The following is an 18,438-nucleotide window of genomic DNA, read 5'->3' as shown; positions in this document are numbered from 1 at the left end:
AGGGGCTGTGCGGTGCATGGTTTCAATAAAAGTTGCGAGTCGTGAGTGTTGTTCTTGAGTGCGTAAAACGCGGGCTTTGAGGAGGCTATCCTCACGCCTGTACCAACGTCTATGGTACAATCAGGATAACAGGCTGGGCTTAACTTGTTTCTTCTGACTCTTCTTCATCGACTGGATTCAGCAGCTCCACACAGTCGATTTCGAGAGACGGCGTTTCGTGTACAACCCCCTCCGCCCATTTCATCTTGCTGTCCCCCCAAGCACAAATCGCTGGTACTCAAACGGCATTGCTTGAGCCGAGGCAGACTAGTTATGTTATGAACAGACAGTCAAATTCGTCGTTTCTTCTTCTGCAGCAGCTTTGCTCTCAAGGATCTTAGTCACGCAGCAATATGTCGAGTTCAGCCGTAGCAACCTCTCCGCTCGAACCCGTCTCACCCAACTGCCTAGGCTTCTGTCAACGATGCGGAGATCCCATTTCTGGCCGCATTCGGTGCAGTCGATGCGGCGGCTCCAGCAAAGAGCCGCGTGTTCGCTCTAACCAAGTGCTGCCTGCTGCTAAGAAGCCTGATCCATGGGCTCATCGCTACGTCAGCGCACACTCTGCCTCGCAAGACGAACCAACGCAAGAGTATCTTCACAATCAACCACCTCCATTGTCGCCAGATCGAGCGAGCTATGACGCCGCACTGGGTTTTGGTATACCTTCACGTATCTCGAGCGACTTGCGGAGCTGTACTGCTTTAGGCAATCAACAGCTGCACCCGTCTCGGTTGAGACCTGATACTGTGCATCCCGACCCGCGTCGTGCAAGTCAGGACTACACCGCCCCGCTCGTCAAAGGCTCGGACGGCGTGCTCTCCAAAGTGTGCGGCTCACTCGTCGAGCCTTCTTCCAGCCGCAACCGATGGTCCTGCTCCGACTGCTCTTCCATCTTTGCACGTGATTCAACGCTGTACGCCCCACCCACCTCCTCTTCTGCCACTACCCAGCACGATACTTTCTACTGTCGAGACTGCTACGCCAAGCGGTACAGTTTGGGAGATTGCAAGGCTTGTGGAAGGAACGTCCTGGGTTCCACAAAGGAAGATGGAAAGTATGTCAAAGCGAGCACTGGCATCTGGCATGGAAGGTGCTGGAAGTGCAGCATTTGCGACAAGTTGGGAGGGAAAAATGGGCTCGAGGTGATGATTGGTATGGATGGGAATCCAACGTGTGAGATATGTTTCGATCGTCCCAATCTAAGCTCTGCTCAGCAGGATCTGGCTCGCAAGGTGGCTGCCGTCGATGTTCCCGATGTGCGCAGATTGACACGCGTCGCAGCTTCACGAAATGGTGCAATGGGAGCGACGATTGCAGAGCTCACTAAGAAGCTCGGTCAGCAAAGCATCTCGTCACCCCGACCGTTCTCTTCAAGATCAAGCTCCAACACCTCACTCACCAAGTCGTCCTCTTCGCAAGCCTCGCTCAACGCTCTATCGCAATCCCCGTCCAAGGCCCAATATGCCTTTCCGAACCACATCCCAAGCTCACTAGGCAAAACAGGTATCACACAATCCGCAAGTCTCGCTGCAAGTCCTCCAAAGCCACGCCCCTTGACAGCACAGTTTCGCGACGGGCTCAACCTGGCAGCTTTCAAGCCAAGTCTCGCGGGAAACGAGGCGGAGAACAAACAAGTACAGACGAGCGACTCGAGAAGTCGTAGCGCTAGTCCTGTCAAGAGGCCGGAATGGAAGAGGGACGTGTCGCCGATGAAGCGATCTAAGCTGCAGGATCAAGCTGCAAGCGCCACAAACAGGCTTGCCGACCAAAAGTCTGATCACGCAAACAAAGCGCTGACGACTCAAGGTGCGTCCAAGGATCCGGGCAACTCCTCCTCGGTGGCTTCTCTCGAGGCAGCGAAGGACCTCGATCGAGATCGTACAACGAATGGCTTCCCACGTCCGCTCAACTCGTCTTCAAAACGTCCAGAGCAGAACAATCAACCGCTTCGAGAAGAGAACGCCCCTAGTGGCACCGGTAAAGTCGCGTTTGAACCCAGTCAAGCGTCTCAGCTGGAACCCGCGGAGGGCACGACCCGATGTGCAGCCTGTGGTCTTCTGCCTTTCGAGCCGCTGAACTGTTCACAAACTCAGGAAGTGGTCATGGTCACACTTTCAGACAACATCCACCTGCATGCCGACTGCTTCCGATGTTCGATTTGCCACGAAGCGATCGATGGCAGAAAGTCGTTCATCCGAGTCCAGGATCAAGCTACCGCAGCAGCTGCAGCGTTGGTGGAAGGATTGCCGGCGTACGCGCATCCACAGTGCGCGCCTACGGTGCAGCTCCATTTCGTTCAGGTGCAAGAGGATAAGCATGGAGAAGCGCAGAGGAGTTTCAAGACTGCGTTGGCTCCGACTAGCGGCACGAGCCACGCCACGCATCAGAGGGAGTTGAAACCTAGTCCCGTTCCATCACCGTCTGCGACTGTGCGAGAAAAGGAGCTCGGCGGTCGCGCTCACATTCTTCCGGACGACTCGGCGTTTCAGAGTGGTGCGACGACGACAACGATAGGCGCGGTTCGGCGGTTTCAATCGACAGCAGGAGCTGCCCCGCCTACGAGCTCAACGATCCTCGCCCATTGCACTCCCACCACGTCGTCTGCGCCACCGAAACTAGCCAATCCAGCAGCAGGAATCTTCTCGCGTCTCAGCGCGCTCTCGACCGCGTCCGGCAATCCATCGCTCCTCTCATCCTCTACCCTGACCACATCTAGACGGTATGGAGGAATGCAAACGTGCGCCTTCTGCGGATGCAAACTCTCGTCTCTCGAGTCGGTTCTAGGTCCACGCGGTACTGCGTGGCATAAAACGTGCCTGATATGCCGCGCACCTCGCGCGCCTCCAAGAGACAAGATCGGCTCCACCACGAAACCTCTCGCCCCGATCTGTGCCAAACAACTCGATAGCGGAGCAAAGGTCAACAAAGACGGCGAGGTCAGATGCCGAGATTGCTACGATCGTGAATCTAGTAGCTTCAGTATCAAGACGTGAACACTCGTGACTGAGACAGACACTGGACTCTACACAGCAAAGGGTCCTCCTCAACGTTGCACGTCTTGCGTCAACAATTCTCATCTTGTATGTATTGTGGTACCTGTAGCTCCACAAGTAAATAGCATATGGTCAAATCGAAAAGGCAAAGTGTGTTCGACGACGATTGCATTAATACCAATGGATGGAAGTGATGAACGGCATCAAACGAGGAAAAGAGGAAAAGAGCAAGAGCGCCCTGGGGGAAACGAGGGAGGATCGATGAGCTGGCTGACCTGAACAGACTACAACGAGTTGTGGGCCAGACAAGCAATTTTGGATGAGGCGGACAAAGTGTAAGCAAGTGCTTAGTCGAAGAGACCGAAGCCCATGTCGTCGTCAGACTCCTCCTTCTCCTCCTCCTTCTCCTCCTCGACGGCGGCGGCGGCACCGGAGTCAGCGGCGGCAGCGACGGGCGCAGCGGCAGCGAAAGCCTCGGGGTTGGCAAGGTACTCCTTGGCCTTCTTGGAACCGTCGAACTCGTAGTCGGTAGCGAGCGAGACGGCGATCAGGTTCTTGTAACCGTTGACGAGCGAGTGCATGACCGAGGCAATGGTAGGGTAGTTGAGCGCGAGCGAGATGCAAGCAACCTGCTTGATACCGAGCACGAATCGGTCCACGAGCTCATCCTCAGAAACGTCGAGCACCGACGACTCGAAGCACTGGCCCCGGTCGTAGATCTGCACCACCGTCATACCGTACGTGAACGGCGAGATGTTGAGCATGTTGAGCAGCGTAGCCTCCGAAGTACCCACACGGTTACCGGCATCGACCACCTTGACATCCGAAACAATCTCGATCGTACCACGAGCGATCTTGGTGGGCACACCGAGCGCCTGGAAGAACGAAGTCTTACCGGGCTCCATACCAGTGTTACCAGCCTTGACGAAGATGTCGGCAGGAGCGTACGCACCGGCACGAGCAGGCGCAGCGACACGGTTGGAGAGGATCACGTCACGAACATCCTTGAGGTCGCCCGAGGTGAAGACGAAACCAATGTTGCCCTTGAGGTGCGGAAGCAGACGCTCGTAGTCCGGGTTGTCACCGATCAGCATTCGGAGAGCACGACGCGCCATCGTGTTCTTGCCCATCAGGACAACACCCTTGCCGCGGAGCGACTGACGGATCTGGTGCATCTGCTGCGAGCTGACATTGTCGATGTTGACGATGAAGATCGACGGGTACTTCTCGAGGAGCTCAGTGAGCTTCTCGAACCAAGCCTCCTTGGTAGCACGAGGCATTCCACCCATTTTGGCTAATGTGTTGATTGGTTGGTGTGTTGAAAGTGTTGTGGGGTGCGAAAGAGCTGAGAAATTCGGCCTACCTATCACCTCGATGAGTGGATTGAAAGGAAGTTTAAAGGTCGAACGGACGATCGGTGGATTGATGGAGAGAACAAGGGAAGATGGTGTCGACGGGCTGTTTGAAACACGATCACAGTCCAGCTTGCTTCCCACTGAACGAGAAGAGAAAATTCTCAGAATGGAGCCCAACTGTAAGGCACTTTTGTCTCTCGCAATTTGAGGTTGCTGCGGCAAGTGCTCCCCGCCAAATCAAACCTTTTTCGGAGCCGAACTTGAAAATACTCTGAATGTGTGAGACCAAACTGTTAGACCGTGTCTAGCCGATTTCCGAGAACTTTTGCACGTTGCGGGTGGAATTCACGATTCCAAACCGTGAACTCGTCACTGTGAGAAGCACGCATGACCACGGACGAATCCACGATTCACGATATCGATTCACGACTCACGATTCACGATTCACGACTCACGATTCACGATTCACGATTCACGATTCACGATAAAAATGGTGCGAGTCGTAAGTGTTAGAAGCAGAACAATCACGAATCACGAATCTGTGACATCAAAAAAGTGTGCTTCTCGATCCCAGTCACGAATCACGAATCACGAATCACACTCCTAAGCCATACTCGATCAGCAGCACACTTGCGCCTTGGCCACCTCGATCTGTCGACCTGTCGCTACAACAGCCCAACCGGAACGATAGAGGCCGCTGCAACCACCTTAATTCTTTGTAGGGCCGCATAAACATCCTACTCCAGCTCTTCAAATGCCACAATAATCGTAAAACAATCGACTTCTTCGACCAGTGAGGAGAAGCTGGCTCCAACCATCGAAGGACGCATCACCAGTACGCACCTGTGGCAGATATAGAGGTAGTACTTGTGCTCGCAGCAAACGTGATGCTCGGGTATGTCCTTCAGCACCGCCCTGCAGTCGCTGCGCTTGCCAGTAGCTAGGTCGGTCGCAACGGTTCACCACCACCGAACAGCTGTTTCAGCCACTTCGGCATCATTCTCGAATCGCAAAAGCAAAATCACTCACCGATCGCTCTCGTCTGCAACTACAAGCAGCGCCAGTCAGTCGTCACGACCGCACGCACCGCACGGACGTCTTGACCAACGCACTGCAGGACCGTCTCGGTGCTTCTGTACATCGCATCGACTGCAGAAGGCATCGGAGCTTCCTCTGGAAGAGCTGCATTATCAACGTTCTCTCGATTCTTACCGACCAGCTGCTCATGAGTTTTGGCAACACGGTGACACTTCTCAATCGCTCGTCCCAGCTGCGGGACGATCATGCCGTACCGGTCACCATAGTGCAGTACCGGCACGGTCAATACGAGATCTGATTAGCGACGATCATCACCAGTCTTCTTTGCACAATTCGTCCTACAACGACTTTTTCACATCTTCGGTGCGACAAAACACAGAGCCTGACACCGCTGACTCTCCACCTCCGCCAACCGCCGGTCAGGACGCCAACTTACGGCTAACATACATCGACTCTTTAGAACGTCCAAAACTTGAGGCTTTTGAGAACCGGGTCCGGCTCCTCATACGATCCGGCGAGCGCTCCTTGCCAGCTTTGTGCGCCGAAATAGGCGTGTGCAGGCCAGAACATCGAGAACAACTCTGCTGCCACATCATGTCGCAATGTGTCAAGCAGTCTCAGGATGCACATATAGTATGGGATCTCTATCGATCCTGGACGACTACTCGGCTTACCGACACTGCTGACTCTCAATCAACACGCTCCGTGCTCCGCCGCATGCAAGGTAACGCGCTCTACCGATGCGCCACCTATCTACAAGCTGCCGGATTGAACCGTCAAGCAGCCACAATTGCAGCTGATGAGCGACTCAAACCTTCTCAATCTCGGTACTTGCTAGAACGATTGATCTACGATCTCAAGCTACCAAGCGCGGTAAATACAATGCAACAAGATTTCGATCGGGAAACGGCCCCCTTTTCGGTGCCGACAGCCACCATCCAAATTTCAACAGCCTCGTTTGCAGCCGCTGATTCGCGGCTTACAGTTCGCAAGATGTGTGATGCCATGATCAACCTGACGGCAGACGGCGTCACGTTCAAGCGCAAAACGGTCAATCGCATGTTCAAGTTGCTTTGTCTGACGCGAGCAAGGAGTCACGTTGTTCGTCTTTTGCGAGTCGCACAACGACGCGCACAGATCGATTCACAGCATCTTGACCTGAAGACAGGCGCAAGGTACGACGGTGGTCTACGAACAGCAGGAGGCTTCTCTCGCTTGCGGCCGAAGACGTGCAGACTGCCGCAAGTGGTGTCTTCCAAAGTCATGGAAGAGTCCCTGCGTTTGCTGTGCACACAGGACTCGAGCGGCGCCAGGACAGCGTATGAAGTACTCGTCGCTCTCGACGCATCGCAAAGAACACCCGTCATGTACGATACGCTCATGACCGTGTATGGCAACGCCCCCATCACTCGCACTGGATCGACGGCAATCGACGCGTCAAGCATCAGCAGCAGCAACGCCAGCGTCGGCTATACCAAGGTTGACGAACAGCTTTGGCGCGAGATCTGTACATTTGATCACATCGGTGGACCGACTCTGCACACCATGTCGGCACGCATTATTTGCCATGCGCGTAAACGCAGAATGGATCTGATCAAATCGGATCTCAACTTTGTTCGCACGAGCAAGTTGGGCAGCATCCATGACTTGAACGAGAATGCCAAGCTCAGCATTGTACGCTGCTGCATCGAGACTGGTTCGCTCCTGGTTGGGTTTCGATATGCATCGACGTTGTTGTCCCCGGCGATTGCTGCAGGGAATGAGCGGTTTCAGTCGAAAATGATCGCTACATTGTTGCGTGCTGCACAGCACATCCACATCACACTTCCATCCACATTGCCGACGTCCGTTTCCAAGTCATCCTCATCGTCGCCATCACGCGCTCAACTACTCAAACGTTTCCTGCGACACTTTTCGCACCTCTATCGAAAGATGAGCGTGCTACAACCGGACATGCAGACGCTCAACCTCTTCATTCAGCTGCTCGACAGGCACCAGGCATGGATCAAACCATCGACGCTATGGAACATGTTGCGCTTGATTGCTGCGTATTTCAAGCAAGGCGACCAGAGGCTGATCAACGTGCTAGAGGCGTTTGTAGAGGCGTTTGAGAGAAGGGATGATATGTGCTCGGCGCAAGAGCTGCGCGGGTTGCTCAGCAAATTGCGGCAGGCGCAGAGTGGATGATGTTATCGAAAAAAGTGCATCTTGAAAAATGGCAATGATTGGCAAGTCCAGCCCAGGGGCTGGATCCGGATGTGAAACTGGATTGCGGATCGCGGTTGATGAGAAGGCTCAGCCACGGTTCATGGTGTTTCCGGCCCCCCTTTTGTTGTGTTCTGTGAACTGGTCCCAGTGCAAGTCGATTTGTCTCTGTTCTTCCTCGGCCTGCTGAGCGTCTTTGGAACCGTCGTTTTCGGCCGTGAGCTTGCGCTGTTCGGTGGATGTGGGAGCGTCGTAGCTAGCCTGACCACCGCCTTGGATGATGTTGCCTCTGCGTTGTTCTTCTTCGAGGTACTCGTCGATCGACATGGTAGGGAGGCGGTAGGAAGGCTGGAATACGTTGGATGCCACCTCTTCACGTGAGGCCGAGGTGATGGTAAACGGTCGGAGCACTTTTCCCTGTGGGGTCATCAGTGGGCCGCTAGTGGGCAGACGAGAGGTGGAGCGGTCCAGACGCCATTGCTCGGATTCGGACGTGTCGGCAGCAGCGCGCGAGGTCGGGCGAGGTAGAGCGGGCATGGATCGCAGAAGCTCGAGTTCCTGACTCGCAGAAGCAATGCACTGTGCCGTTCGAAGCATGTGCACGTTCAGCATGGCCAGAAGATACTGTCGTACCGATGCGATTGTAGAGGTTGAACGCTCACTCTCCTCTTCGTCCTCGTCATCCTCGTCATCATCTGAACTCGATCGAGGATACAATAGCAAATCATACACCACATCGCCTGGCACCTTGACTTCTGGTCCAAGCTTCTGCTTTGCCTGATACGCATTTCGGAAGTGTTCCAAGTTGCTCTTGAGTGCACGCTCCAGTTTGAACACGGCAATCTTAACCTCTCTCGCATGCGGTGGTGTGCCCAATGTTCCGAAGCTCGATTCTAGCCCGATGCTCATCAGCTCGTCCGCGGGTACATTGGCGAGTGTCCATCCCAACAGTTGTTTAGTGTTGGGCGGTGCTACGCCGAGTGCCCAAGTTCGATTCAGAAATCGAGCAGCGGCTTGCTGACTCAAGCTAAGCCTCTGCTTGCGTGCAGAATGGTCGGTTCCGGTTCGAATGGCAGAATGAAGTTCAGATTCGAGCGAAACCAGAAACAGCGTTCGAAGCGAAGAAGTGGAAATGTCGCGCAATTCGTCGTTGGCGGAAATGACGCCGATCGAGTCAGAAATCTGTCGAGCTCGAGCGAGAAGCGAGAGCGTCGTCTCTGCTGGATCGGTGCATGAAGCGACAGAGGCAGATGTGGAAGTCTCGGGTGCTCGTGCGTCGAATTGTATGGGCATTGATGCAGATGGAGGATCGGATGCACGAAGGAATACAGCCGCTATGAGATTGTTGAGTGTTTGTCCCGACATGCTTTACCTTTGATACTCTTTGAATGGTCGATGATGGTGAACGAGGACAACGAAAGATGGCTGAGCTGAAGGCTAAGTTCACATTCGTGATGAAAAGTCGTGAGTGTTGGTCTCTATTCGTGATTTCACGCTCAAGCTCACGCAAAGTTCGCCCCAAGTGGAGTTAAATGTTCGAAGGGCTTGCTTAGTCACGATTACAGCTACCTTAGCGTCTCAATTAACGAATAGGCATCTCAATTGCATAGCCGGAGATAGACTCTCCCGTCAGCGTTCTAAGTGGAATCGCCGCGGACAGGAGGCTGAGTGGAATTCGCCGATTGGCTCACAAATACCAACGCAGCCAAGTGGCAGCTGAGCCGAGTGTCCGTGCGAGCTGCGCTTGCTCGTTCGAGAAACTCCGTGACTTGGGAGCAGCTTGTGCCCCCGGCGTATAAGAAGCCTCGATTCTCTCTCTGCTTGACCCGCCACCCCCACCTGCAACAAGCCTGCTTTCTCATCCGAAAAACAATCGTGAAAACATCCCTAACCGGCGTTCATCTCGACAACATGCCAATTCCCACTGTACGTCTCGCTTCCGGCCTCGAACTGCCCCGCCTTGCCTTCGGCACCGGTACCGCTCTGTACAACTCGGATGCCGCCAAGCAGGTGACAATGGCTCTCGATAGTGGCTTTCGCTTCATCGACGGAGCCGAGGTTTACGCCAATGAAGCATCTATGGGCGCAGGCATCGAGTCGTTCCTCGCATCGTCCGGTCTCAAGCGTAACGACATCTACGTACTCACCAAGGTGGGCAAGGAAGGCATGAAGGACCTGCAATCCGCCATCAAGGTGGAGCTTCAGAAGCTCAAGGTAGACCAACTTGATTCATACCTGCTCCATCTGCCTCCGCGTGGCCAGGATGGCCTCCCGAGCAATGTAGATGCCTGGAAGGAGCTCGAGAAGATCAAGCAGGCGGGATTGACCAAGAGCATCGGCGTGAGCAACTGGTTGGCCAGCGATATTCAGCAGCTGCTCGATGCGGGATTGAGCGTACCTGACATCAACCAGATCGAATTCGTAAGTAGCCACATTTCTCTACTCGAATTGACTCGAAGCATAACAACTCACCGAGAACATTCTTGGAACCACCACCACATTTCGTCTCCTTCCAGCACCCATACGTGTACTCGCACGAAGAGTACACAAAGCTCCTCGCGCTCCAGAAGAAGCACGGCATTGTCACTATGACCTACTCGGCCTTGGCCCCCTTTTACAAATCCGCTCTTCCTGAAGATGGACCACTGAACAAGGCGCTGACCGCGATCGCTGCCAAGAACGACAAGCGCACCACTGCAAACGTCCTTCTTCGCTGGGCCTTGCAGCGATCTGAGGGAATCATCACAACCACCACAAGCAAAGAATCACGTGCTAAGGAGTACCTCGACCAACTAGACTCAAACAACGATGCCCAGTTGAAGCTCAGCGAGGACGAGTTGCAAGAGATTGACCAAGCCGGTAAAGCTCATGGAGTTGAGAAGTTCTACATGGCTCCTTATCTCAAGCCTTAGAGTCGTGTTGTGCTTGAAGCTCTATCAAAGTATGTCGATGTATCAGACGTGGCGGTTGTAAAAGAAATCTCTGTCATATCTGCCATATGATTTTGTCAGCATTGTGAGTGTGAGAGAAGCAGAACAGGTCGAGTCGTGAGTCGTGAGTATGTGAGCAAGGTGCTTGGAAAGAGCCTTTTTTACGCGTTACAGCAAGGACAATGGCGATGTAACATTGCAAAATTGAGATTCGTTGTTAACGATCGCCTCCTTTTTGGGCTGAGATGATCCACGATTCGAGATTGACGGATCCGAAAGACGCTGCTTAGAATTCGAGGTGCGCTCATTGCTTTGCCAACATATTTCCTCACACGCCTACACCTTCACCCACGTCGATCGTGATCAGCATCGTACAGTATTCCGTCCCCATCGCACATTGAACGATCACATTGCTCTTCCAAAGGTCGGATACGAACTCGATCGATTCCGTCGTGGCTACAACGAGCTTGCGACTGACATAACAATTTACAATGGCTGTAAGTTGATCGAACCAGATGAAGGGATTGGCGGACATGGTCCGTAAGCTATGGGCGATTGACTGACGCAACTTCTCGATGCTCCTGTCTTGATGTGTCCTGCTCCTGTCTATCTGTATGCTTGCTGACATGCCTGCGCCAACTCGACGCCAAACCCGACGGTACGTGCTTCTCCAACCCGGTTCGCGCCGCCATCGGTGCTATCTGATCGTTCCGCGACACTCGCGCTCGAATCTCACGGTTTGTTACGGAACCAGTCCGGATTCAGCTTCAAGGGTGGTCGACCGCGATGCTTCGCGTTCTGGCAGGAATTCCAAAAATGCTATGCGTCCGCCGACACACCCTCGGACTGCATCCTCGCCAAGGAAGACTACCTCGAGTGCTTGCATCACACCAAGGAGATCGCACGTGCAAAGGAGATCAAAGATCACTGGCTTCACCGTCAAGCTAAGGACGCCCATGCTGCCAGGGAAAACGGCGAAGTCAGAGCGACCAGCTCCATCATGGACCTCGGCCTGATAAACGATACCAAGCAGTCGCACAGCAGCAGCAGCAGCAGCTCAGACTCGTCTTGATGTCGCACATGTACGCTCTAGTGAAACACGTACAACACATGACCCATGAAACATTTCGCGAGACAAGCTGTGGATTCTCGCAGTGCCAATCCGGTCTGCTTTCGCGGCGCTTCTCACTTGGCCCGTTCCGAGGCTATGGTTAGCATAACACGCCGAGAATCGGGAGCGATGCCAAAGCGTGAGAAGCATAGGATAGAAGAGACATTGAATTGCATGTACGCACATTCGTCACATTCGTGGCATTCACGATTGCTGATTCAGCGAGTTGCGAGTCTGACAAAATGCATACGACTCACGCTGGTGTCGTTGTGTTCAACAACCCAAGGTCTGCGAATCGTACGCAAAGCCACCCGTCGACAGGCTCGGCGGTAGATCTTGCTCGCTCGTTGCGAACTCGTTACTGGGCTTATCTCCAAGTGTCAACTCCAACTCTGATCCCTCCCGAAACACACTATGGCAGAGCCAAGCTTTGGTATATTCCTTGCCGTCTAGGCGTGCTCGTGTGATGTACCTGTTCTTGCTCGCTCCGTCGAAACCCTTGGTTGTCAAGCGAAAGGTGTTACCCGTCAACTGGTTCTTGATTTCGTACGCGCTGAGAAGAGGCGTGCTGAGCAGGTACACACCGGTACCTGCGACCGGAAAGAACCCGAGGTGGGTCCAGACGACAAAACTCCCCATAGCTCCTACATCGTCGTTGCCTGCCAGCCCTGATCTGGTGGTGTTGAACTTGGATCGGATCAGTGAGACGACATTGTCGACAGTATGCGAGTAGCCGCCGCGAGCAAAGTTGGCTGAAAACGCAGCAAGAAAGCCGGGTTCATCGCCGATGTCCGCATAACGCGAGTGCCACATATGATCGTATCGTTCTAAAAAACGTCGATGCCCACCCATCAGTTTTACGACGGTGGCCATGTCGTGTGGGGCAAAGAAGGAATACTGCCAACTGCTGGCTTCGTAAAAATCGTGCCCTTCACCTCGATCGAGAAAGCAGCCCATCGGTTCGAGTGCAGGCGAACAACGACGTGGATCCTGATACGCCCACGAGCCGTCTTCATTCCGCGCCTGTAGGAATCCGGTGAAGCCGTCCGAGACGATGGAAGAGTTCCAAAGGTTGAATGTGTCCTTGCTGAGGCGAGAGTAGGTGTCGTAAAGTCGTCGACGTTTCAAGCCCGCCGAGACGAGGGCGATGCTGAAATCGTTATATGCGTACTCAATTGTGCGCGAGGCTGTGCGTCCGGGTGTAGAGTTGGGTACTTTCGGGGAACCCGAATCGCCTCGTGGAACATAGCCCAGCTTAGCCCTGGCGGCGAGACCACCTCTTCCCACCAACCCCCACGATGGAGGTTCGAGTTGAGCATCAGTGAGCATCGCCGTCAGCGCGTCCTCCCAAAACGCTTTGTCGGTGCTCAGAATGCCTTTGACAAACGAATCGCTCAGCATCATCTCTGCGTTGCTTCCACCTTGCGTAAAGCCTGGGTTGGTCGACATTCGACAATCGGGTAGCCACCCTTCATGCTTCTGGATTTCTACTATCGCTTCCAATACTTCTGCTTGTACTCGAGGTGCGAGCAGCGTCCACAGTGGGTGCACGGTGCGTGCGCTATCCCAGATGCAGTAGAGTGAGTCGTAACAAGGTTTACTTGTCTCGAAGCGTGGATTGTCACCTGTGACGTTGTTCGGCGATAGAAAAGTGCGATAGAGGGAGGAGTAGAAGAGCGTGAGATCGTCTTCGTTGATGCCTTGATGAGAGATGGTCAGAGAATCGCTGAGTAGGCTGTTCCATCTAGAACGAGTTCGTGCAACGGTGGATGTGAGTGAGGTGGTGGAGGGGAAATCGGAAACCTCGGAAGCGGCGTACTTGCAAGCAGCACGTGTCGACGTCCAGCTTATGCCCATACGAACAGGGAGTATGCCATTATAGGCTGCCGAACCAAGCCGATCTTGGTCAACGGTAAGAATGACACCTGCTTCGCCGTAGATATCGGTAAGATCCTCTACTTCCGGCGACGAGGTTTCCATCTGATACGTTCCCAGAGACTGGACCAGGGGCACGTCGAGACAGGTATAGACGGTGAAGTTGCCGACGCCGAAAGAAGGCGAAAAAGTGGCGCTGGTCTCAATACGGGTCACTTCGGTGGCAGCTGAATACGGTGTAGCTGGAAGGACAAAGGACGCCGTGTTAAGTGTATTGTTGGGCGCACGGCCGCTACCTTGAAGATCGGTCATATAGTCAAATACGATGACCGGTTGCAAGTTATTCGCCCTTTTGGTGGAGATTGATGCTGATCTCTGCTCGACTGAGTGGGACGGAGATGACCATGAGAATCGATTGATGGCGTCGGAAAAGTCAAAGTTGTAGATGACAGCATGATCTGCGGCAGCCATGCTGACGTCGATGCCAGAAAACAGTGAAAAGTAGAACTCTCCAGGTGCGCTCTTGACGGAAGAATGAGTGATGTTAGTTCTTCGAGCACTTCTTGTCCATTTGCAGCCCGACAAGTGCTCTTCGGTGTTGAGTTGGCAGTACTGCGGAAGCAGCGAAGACATGCCGAGGGAAGCCCTACCCCCGGTGCCATCGTCGTGAAGCGCACTGATACCGAATATTTGCGAGTAGCCATCGGATACAAAGCCAGCCTGGTTGCTGGGCGCATCCGAATCAGGACCGGGTTTGATGCTACCGAAGGGGGTAGATGGGCCCGAGAAGACATTGCCGCCATTCAGAGTGCCGATGAGGGTGTCGACGTAGGAAGCTGGATCCTTGATAGGAGGCAAGGCTGCGTTCGCTGCACAAGTAAGATGCGCCAAAAGGATGCACAATGTGAAGTAAGTCAAGCGCATGTCGAGGCTGAGCTAGCAGCAGCTCGCTGAGCTGTCGACGGTCGTTAACGCTAGCAGAGGCAGGCAGGACACGCCAAGCGTCATAACCTGCAGACAGCTGAGGCTCCCGCAGCAGCAAGATTGGGGCAAAGATCAAACGAGTCAATTGACGAGGCAGCCAGACGTATAAGGCATTATCAGAAGTGCCAAGGCGCAGATTGACGAGTGACGACTCACGACTGTCTAAAAGAAGACGCTCGAATCGACAAGATATCGTGTATAAGAAGAGGATCACGTGGATGTGCACATGTTTCTTGATAGCCGAAAAAGTAACCGAGACCAAACCCTTCACGCTTTGCGGAATCCGTGCATCCCCTTTCCGTGTTCGTGGTTACATGTGTTGAGGGCTACCCACTGTACCAAAAGGGTGTCTAGACAACCAATTCACGATTACGAACCGGACTCGGGTTGTAATCTTCAACTAACTTAGTTACATGTTCGTGGCTCGTGGTTGTGGTTCACGTTGCGTGTTCACGCTTGTTGGTCTCGAGATGTTAGATCAAGCAGACTGAATGCTAATTCGGACAGCGCACGGCGCACCACCGTAGCGCCAAAATCGCGTTCACGGTTGGCTTCAATCACGACTTTGGATTCACATGCTTGCATTTTCAGCATGGACAGACAGCCACGAGCTCTGTTCTCTCTCTCTCTCTCTCTCGTCCCTCTCTCTCTTCCTCGAACAGAGTTGCGAACCGTGGCTGAGCCTCCCATACCAGTCACAGAGTCTCTCCGCAACCTCACATCATCTCCATTGCCTTCCTCGGCCTCGACTCTTGTGCACAAGTCCCCGTAAAACCATGACAGCTCGAGTTTGATTTCGGTTGCCCATCTCCGCATCAGTCGTCACCATGTCGTATCCTCACCAGCGATCTGCGCGAAGCTCGTCCGATCTCAACACCCGGTATCAGCGCATCTCCTCTCATCAACAACAACAACAACAACAACAACAACAACAACAACAGCAGCAGCAGCAGCAGCAAAGGCAGAGGCAACAGCCTCAAAGAACTTTTTCGTCCACTACACCCACATGGACGTCGCAACCTGTACCCGAGCCACCGCTGCTTCCACCTCTTGTGGATCTGGCCAACTGGATCGCATCGCTGCCACCCATTCAGGAATGGCCTTCGCTACTAGTAGATCGTCTCTTGCTAGCACCCATTTCGCAGCTGCTCCAGTGCACGCGCGATGTCATCCTCTCGCCTAGAACACATCGCATCGTGGTGCGGCTTGGTGTTCTAGCTACGATTTTTTGGGTTGCTTTGGCCGCCGCTGTCATCAGCTATGTCGGCTTCTACCGGGCTTGGGTGCCCGACGTGGGTCTCCGTAAAGAAATCTGGCTGCAGTATGGTCACAATCGACCTCCGTACGCGCATCTAGATTTTGACCATAGTGCACAGGGGTACCATTTGCGCGAACCCACACCATCTTCCTCGTCTTACAATCCGTCGACCGACATCAGCAGCGACTTTTTTGCTCAGGATCAAGCGTATGATGTCACGCTGGAACTATCGGTGCCTCTAAACCAGGCCAATCTTGACCTGGGCAACTTTATGGTGGACCTTGACTTGAAGAGCAAATCCAATCACTCGCTGTTTCACGTCAGCAAGCCGACGTTGCTTACCTATTCGACTGCACCCGTTCGCGCCGCTTCGTCCATCTCTCAGATGCTTTCGCGCAACCCGTCGTCTTCACAAACACCCACCAACTCGCAATTGCTGCGTATCTCTCTGCTGCGAAGGGCGGTGTTGCGGCCCTCTTCGTTTACACCTCCACTCTCGTCGACGCGGATCGATCCACGGTCCGACCGAAAGGTCACACACGGTCAGGTGAGCGTAGGTCGAGCCGACGCAGACAAATTCTGGATGTACGGCGGCAACCACAACACGCTAGCTGGCATTCATACGCTCCCTGGTAACGGCCGAGTCGTGCCACTTGCCGTGGGCTCGCACTCGAGCCGTGGAGAGCTGCAGACGTACGCAGCGAGCATACGGTTCGATGCGCATCTCACCGGCTTGCGCTTCTTTATGTACCACTTTCCTCTGCTGTCGTTTTTCACGTTTACGACGTTGTTCCTGGCGTTTGAGATGGCAACTGCCCTGACGCTGTGGGCGGTAGCAGCTATTTACACGAGCTCGATGACGATCGCGCCAATCTCGTTGGATGCGGATGAGCATTTCCAACAGCAGCAGCAGCAGCAGCAGCAACAGCAAGAAAAGCCGTGGCGTTCTGCACAGACGAGTGGCGACGAGTACGGTGTCAAGAGCGAAACCGAGACAACGCTGAGCACAGAGGAGCAGGGTCGATTCGAGAGGAGATTGGATGATGAAGACGAGACGGAAACCGAAACCGAAACCGAGACGAGGCGGAGATTCAAGCACGAAGCGCCGATCAAAGTGGAAGAATACGACGACCAAGATCAAGAAGCTTTACGCGCTAATCAAGACGAGCAAATGCGGTTGAGGTCGCTGGAGAGTCTACAGGCGAAAGACGCGGCTGATCTGGCGGAAGCGATCAGGCAATCGAGGATGCGCGATTTGCTAGAAGCCAGGAGGATGTCTGGAGCAGGACCGAGTAGTGAGCCAAGTCGGCTCATGCAGGGCGAAGCGTTGATGGACATAATCGAACCTAGCTCGCTGATTTCGGGCGAGGAGTTGTCAGAGATACAGCTGTCGAGGAGGGTGTTGGATCGGCTGGATGAGGAGACTGAGGAAGATACGGATGTTGCTTCGTCCAGGCCTTCGTCCAGGATGGCTGCGAGAGGAGTGGGAGTCGCTGCGGGCGGAGGGGGCGAGACGGATGCGTGGGAAGATTTAGACGACGAATCGGCGTCGGCGGGGTCCGGGATCGAGGTTCAAGGTGGGATGGGCAAAGCGGGCAGTAGTGAGGACGATGGCGAAGATGAGACTACGATCGGCGGCTCGACCACATCTGGAGCGTGGACGAGGAGGTCGTTTGGTGCCACAACTACGACGACGACTGCACGATCTTCTTCTACACGCACGGACTGATAAGTTTGTGCCCACATTACACTCTGTCTCAGGTATGGTTGAAGCTCGATGTATGTCATTCAAAGCTGGCTGTGAGTTTCTCTTTAAGGGTATAGGGGCCTGGATCTTGCTTTACATGGTCGGTTGTGCTCTACCAGGCCGAGCGTTGAACGATCAAGTCGGCAATAGTGCGCAACCTGGTCTCGTCCTCTTGGTCGAAGCCGTCGAGTGATTCACAGTCGATATCGAGAACGCCGATGATAATGTCTTGGGCGTCGCCTCTTCCTGCCCAAGACCTGTCATCGCCATCGACCGGTGTTGCTTGGTTGAGCGGGCTCTGTTGTTGCAAAGCATTTTGATGAACGTGAGCCAATCTGGTTCTTGGGATGACGAGTGGGACGACAATCTCGCTTTTGCTGAGCGAGTCGCAAGCAATGTGTCCTGGGTACGCGTCTGTGTCGGCGACACGAACCACGCGTGGCGGAAGTACAGCAGAAGCGTCTGCGCAGACACCCTTGCCTGGCACGGAAACGATGAGCTGACATGCAGGCAGGCCGTTGAATGGACCCAGCAACAACGTCGGGTGCTTGCGCTTCTTGGGCGAGACGATCTCGGATGGGAGCAGAGGCGACAGCAGATAGAAGCCTGCCCAGTTGATCCGTTTGGACGTCCATGCAGGGAAGCGATTCATCGAGTTGAAGACGAGCGACGATGCATTCGAGAGCGCCGAGATCCAGTCGGTTCCTGGATCGATGAGCGAGATGAGCGACGATTCGAGGTGGTCGTAAAAGTCGGCTTTCGTGACCACGTACGAAGGAAGCGCCGCGGCATCGGCGCTATTCACCCGCAAAAACATCCGTGTCAGCACAGTTTCGCACCCGCGCAACATTAACGCTCGCACTTACTGCACCATCTTGATCGAAATCTCGTCGCTCAGAC

At 54.1% G+C, this 18,438-nt stretch overlaps 9 protein-coding genes across 9 annotated transcripts; 5 read left to right on the top strand and 4 right to left on the bottom strand.

The window, feature by feature from the left end:
* Positions 1-392: 392 nt before the first annotated feature.
* UMAG_06056 (uncharacterized protein) lies at positions 393-3,035 on the top strand (the record flags this gene model as incomplete). The annotated part of the gene is made up of 1 exon (XM_011394116.1): positions 393-3,035. The coding sequence occupies one exon, from the start codon at positions 393-395 to the stop codon at positions 3,033-3,035; it is 2,643 nt and encodes an 880-aa protein (XP_011392418.1).
* Positions 3,036-3,382: 347 nt separating this feature from the next.
* Positions 3,383-4,324, bottom strand: UMAG_06055 (60S ribosomal protein uL10; the record flags this gene model as incomplete). Its single annotated transcript, XM_011394115.1, has 1 exon — positions 3,383-4,324. One exon carries the CDS (start codon positions 4,322-4,324, stop codon positions 3,383-3,385), a length of 942 nt encoding a protein of 313 aa, XP_011392417.1.
* A 963-nt stretch (positions 4,325-5,287) lies between these two features.
* On the top strand, positions 5,288-7,615 carry UMAG_11599 (uncharacterized protein; the record flags this gene model as incomplete). The annotated part of the gene is made up of 1 exon (XM_011394205.1): positions 5,288-7,615. One exon carries the CDS (start codon positions 5,288-5,290, stop codon positions 7,613-7,615), a length of 2,328 nt encoding a protein of 775 aa, XP_011392507.1.
* Positions 7,616-7,723: 108 nt separating this feature from the next.
* UMAG_06053 (uncharacterized protein) lies at positions 7,724-8,998 on the bottom strand (the record flags this gene model as incomplete). Its single annotated transcript, XM_011394114.1, has 1 exon — positions 7,724-8,998. One exon carries the CDS (start codon positions 8,996-8,998, stop codon positions 7,724-7,726), a length of 1,275 nt encoding a protein of 424 aa, XP_011392416.1.
* A 546-nt stretch (positions 8,999-9,544) lies between these two features.
* Positions 9,545-10,545, top strand: UMAG_11598 (uncharacterized protein; the record flags this gene model as incomplete). The annotated part of the gene is made up of 2 exons (XM_011394204.1): positions 9,545-10,054; positions 10,150-10,545. 2 exons carry the CDS (start codon positions 9,545-9,547, stop codon positions 10,543-10,545), a joined length of 906 nt encoding a protein of 301 aa, XP_011392506.1.
* Positions 10,546-11,054: 509 nt separating this feature from the next.
* On the top strand, positions 11,055-11,635 carry UMAG_06051 (uncharacterized protein; the record flags this gene model as incomplete). Its single annotated transcript, XM_011394113.1, has 2 exons — positions 11,055-11,060; positions 11,318-11,635. 2 exons carry the CDS (start codon positions 11,055-11,057, stop codon positions 11,633-11,635), a joined length of 324 nt encoding a protein of 107 aa, XP_011392415.1.
* Positions 11,636-11,947: 312 nt separating this feature from the next.
* Positions 11,948-14,473, bottom strand: UMAG_06050 (uncharacterized protein; the record flags this gene model as incomplete). The annotated part of the gene is made up of 1 exon (XM_011394112.1): positions 11,948-14,473. The coding sequence occupies one exon, from the start codon at positions 14,471-14,473 to the stop codon at positions 11,948-11,950; it is 2,526 nt and encodes an 841-aa protein (XP_011392414.1).
* An 887-nt stretch (positions 14,474-15,360) lies between these two features.
* Positions 15,361-17,520, top strand: UMAG_06049 (uncharacterized protein; the record flags this gene model as incomplete). The annotated part of the gene is made up of 1 exon (XM_011394111.1): positions 15,361-17,520. The coding sequence occupies one exon, from the start codon at positions 15,361-15,363 to the stop codon at positions 17,518-17,520; it is 2,160 nt and encodes a 719-aa protein (XP_011392413.1).
* Positions 17,521-17,650: 130 nt separating this feature from the next.
* On the bottom strand, positions 17,651-18,412 carry UMAG_06048 (L-methionine (R)-S-oxide reductase; the record flags this gene model as incomplete). Its single annotated transcript, XM_011394110.1, has 2 exons — positions 17,651-18,335; positions 18,405-18,412. 2 exons carry the CDS (start codon positions 18,410-18,412, stop codon positions 17,651-17,653), a joined length of 693 nt encoding a protein of 230 aa, XP_011392412.1.
* Between the last annotated feature and the right edge of the window lie 26 nt (positions 18,413-18,438).

This window comes from Mycosarcoma maydis, chromosome 21 (genome assembly GCF_000328475.2).
Source record: "Mycosarcoma maydis chromosome 21, whole genome shotgun sequence".
Classification (NCBI taxonomy): domain Eukaryota; kingdom Fungi; phylum Basidiomycota; class Ustilaginomycetes; order Ustilaginales; genus Mycosarcoma; species Mycosarcoma maydis.
This window is presented reverse-complemented; position numbering and strand designations above follow the sequence as displayed.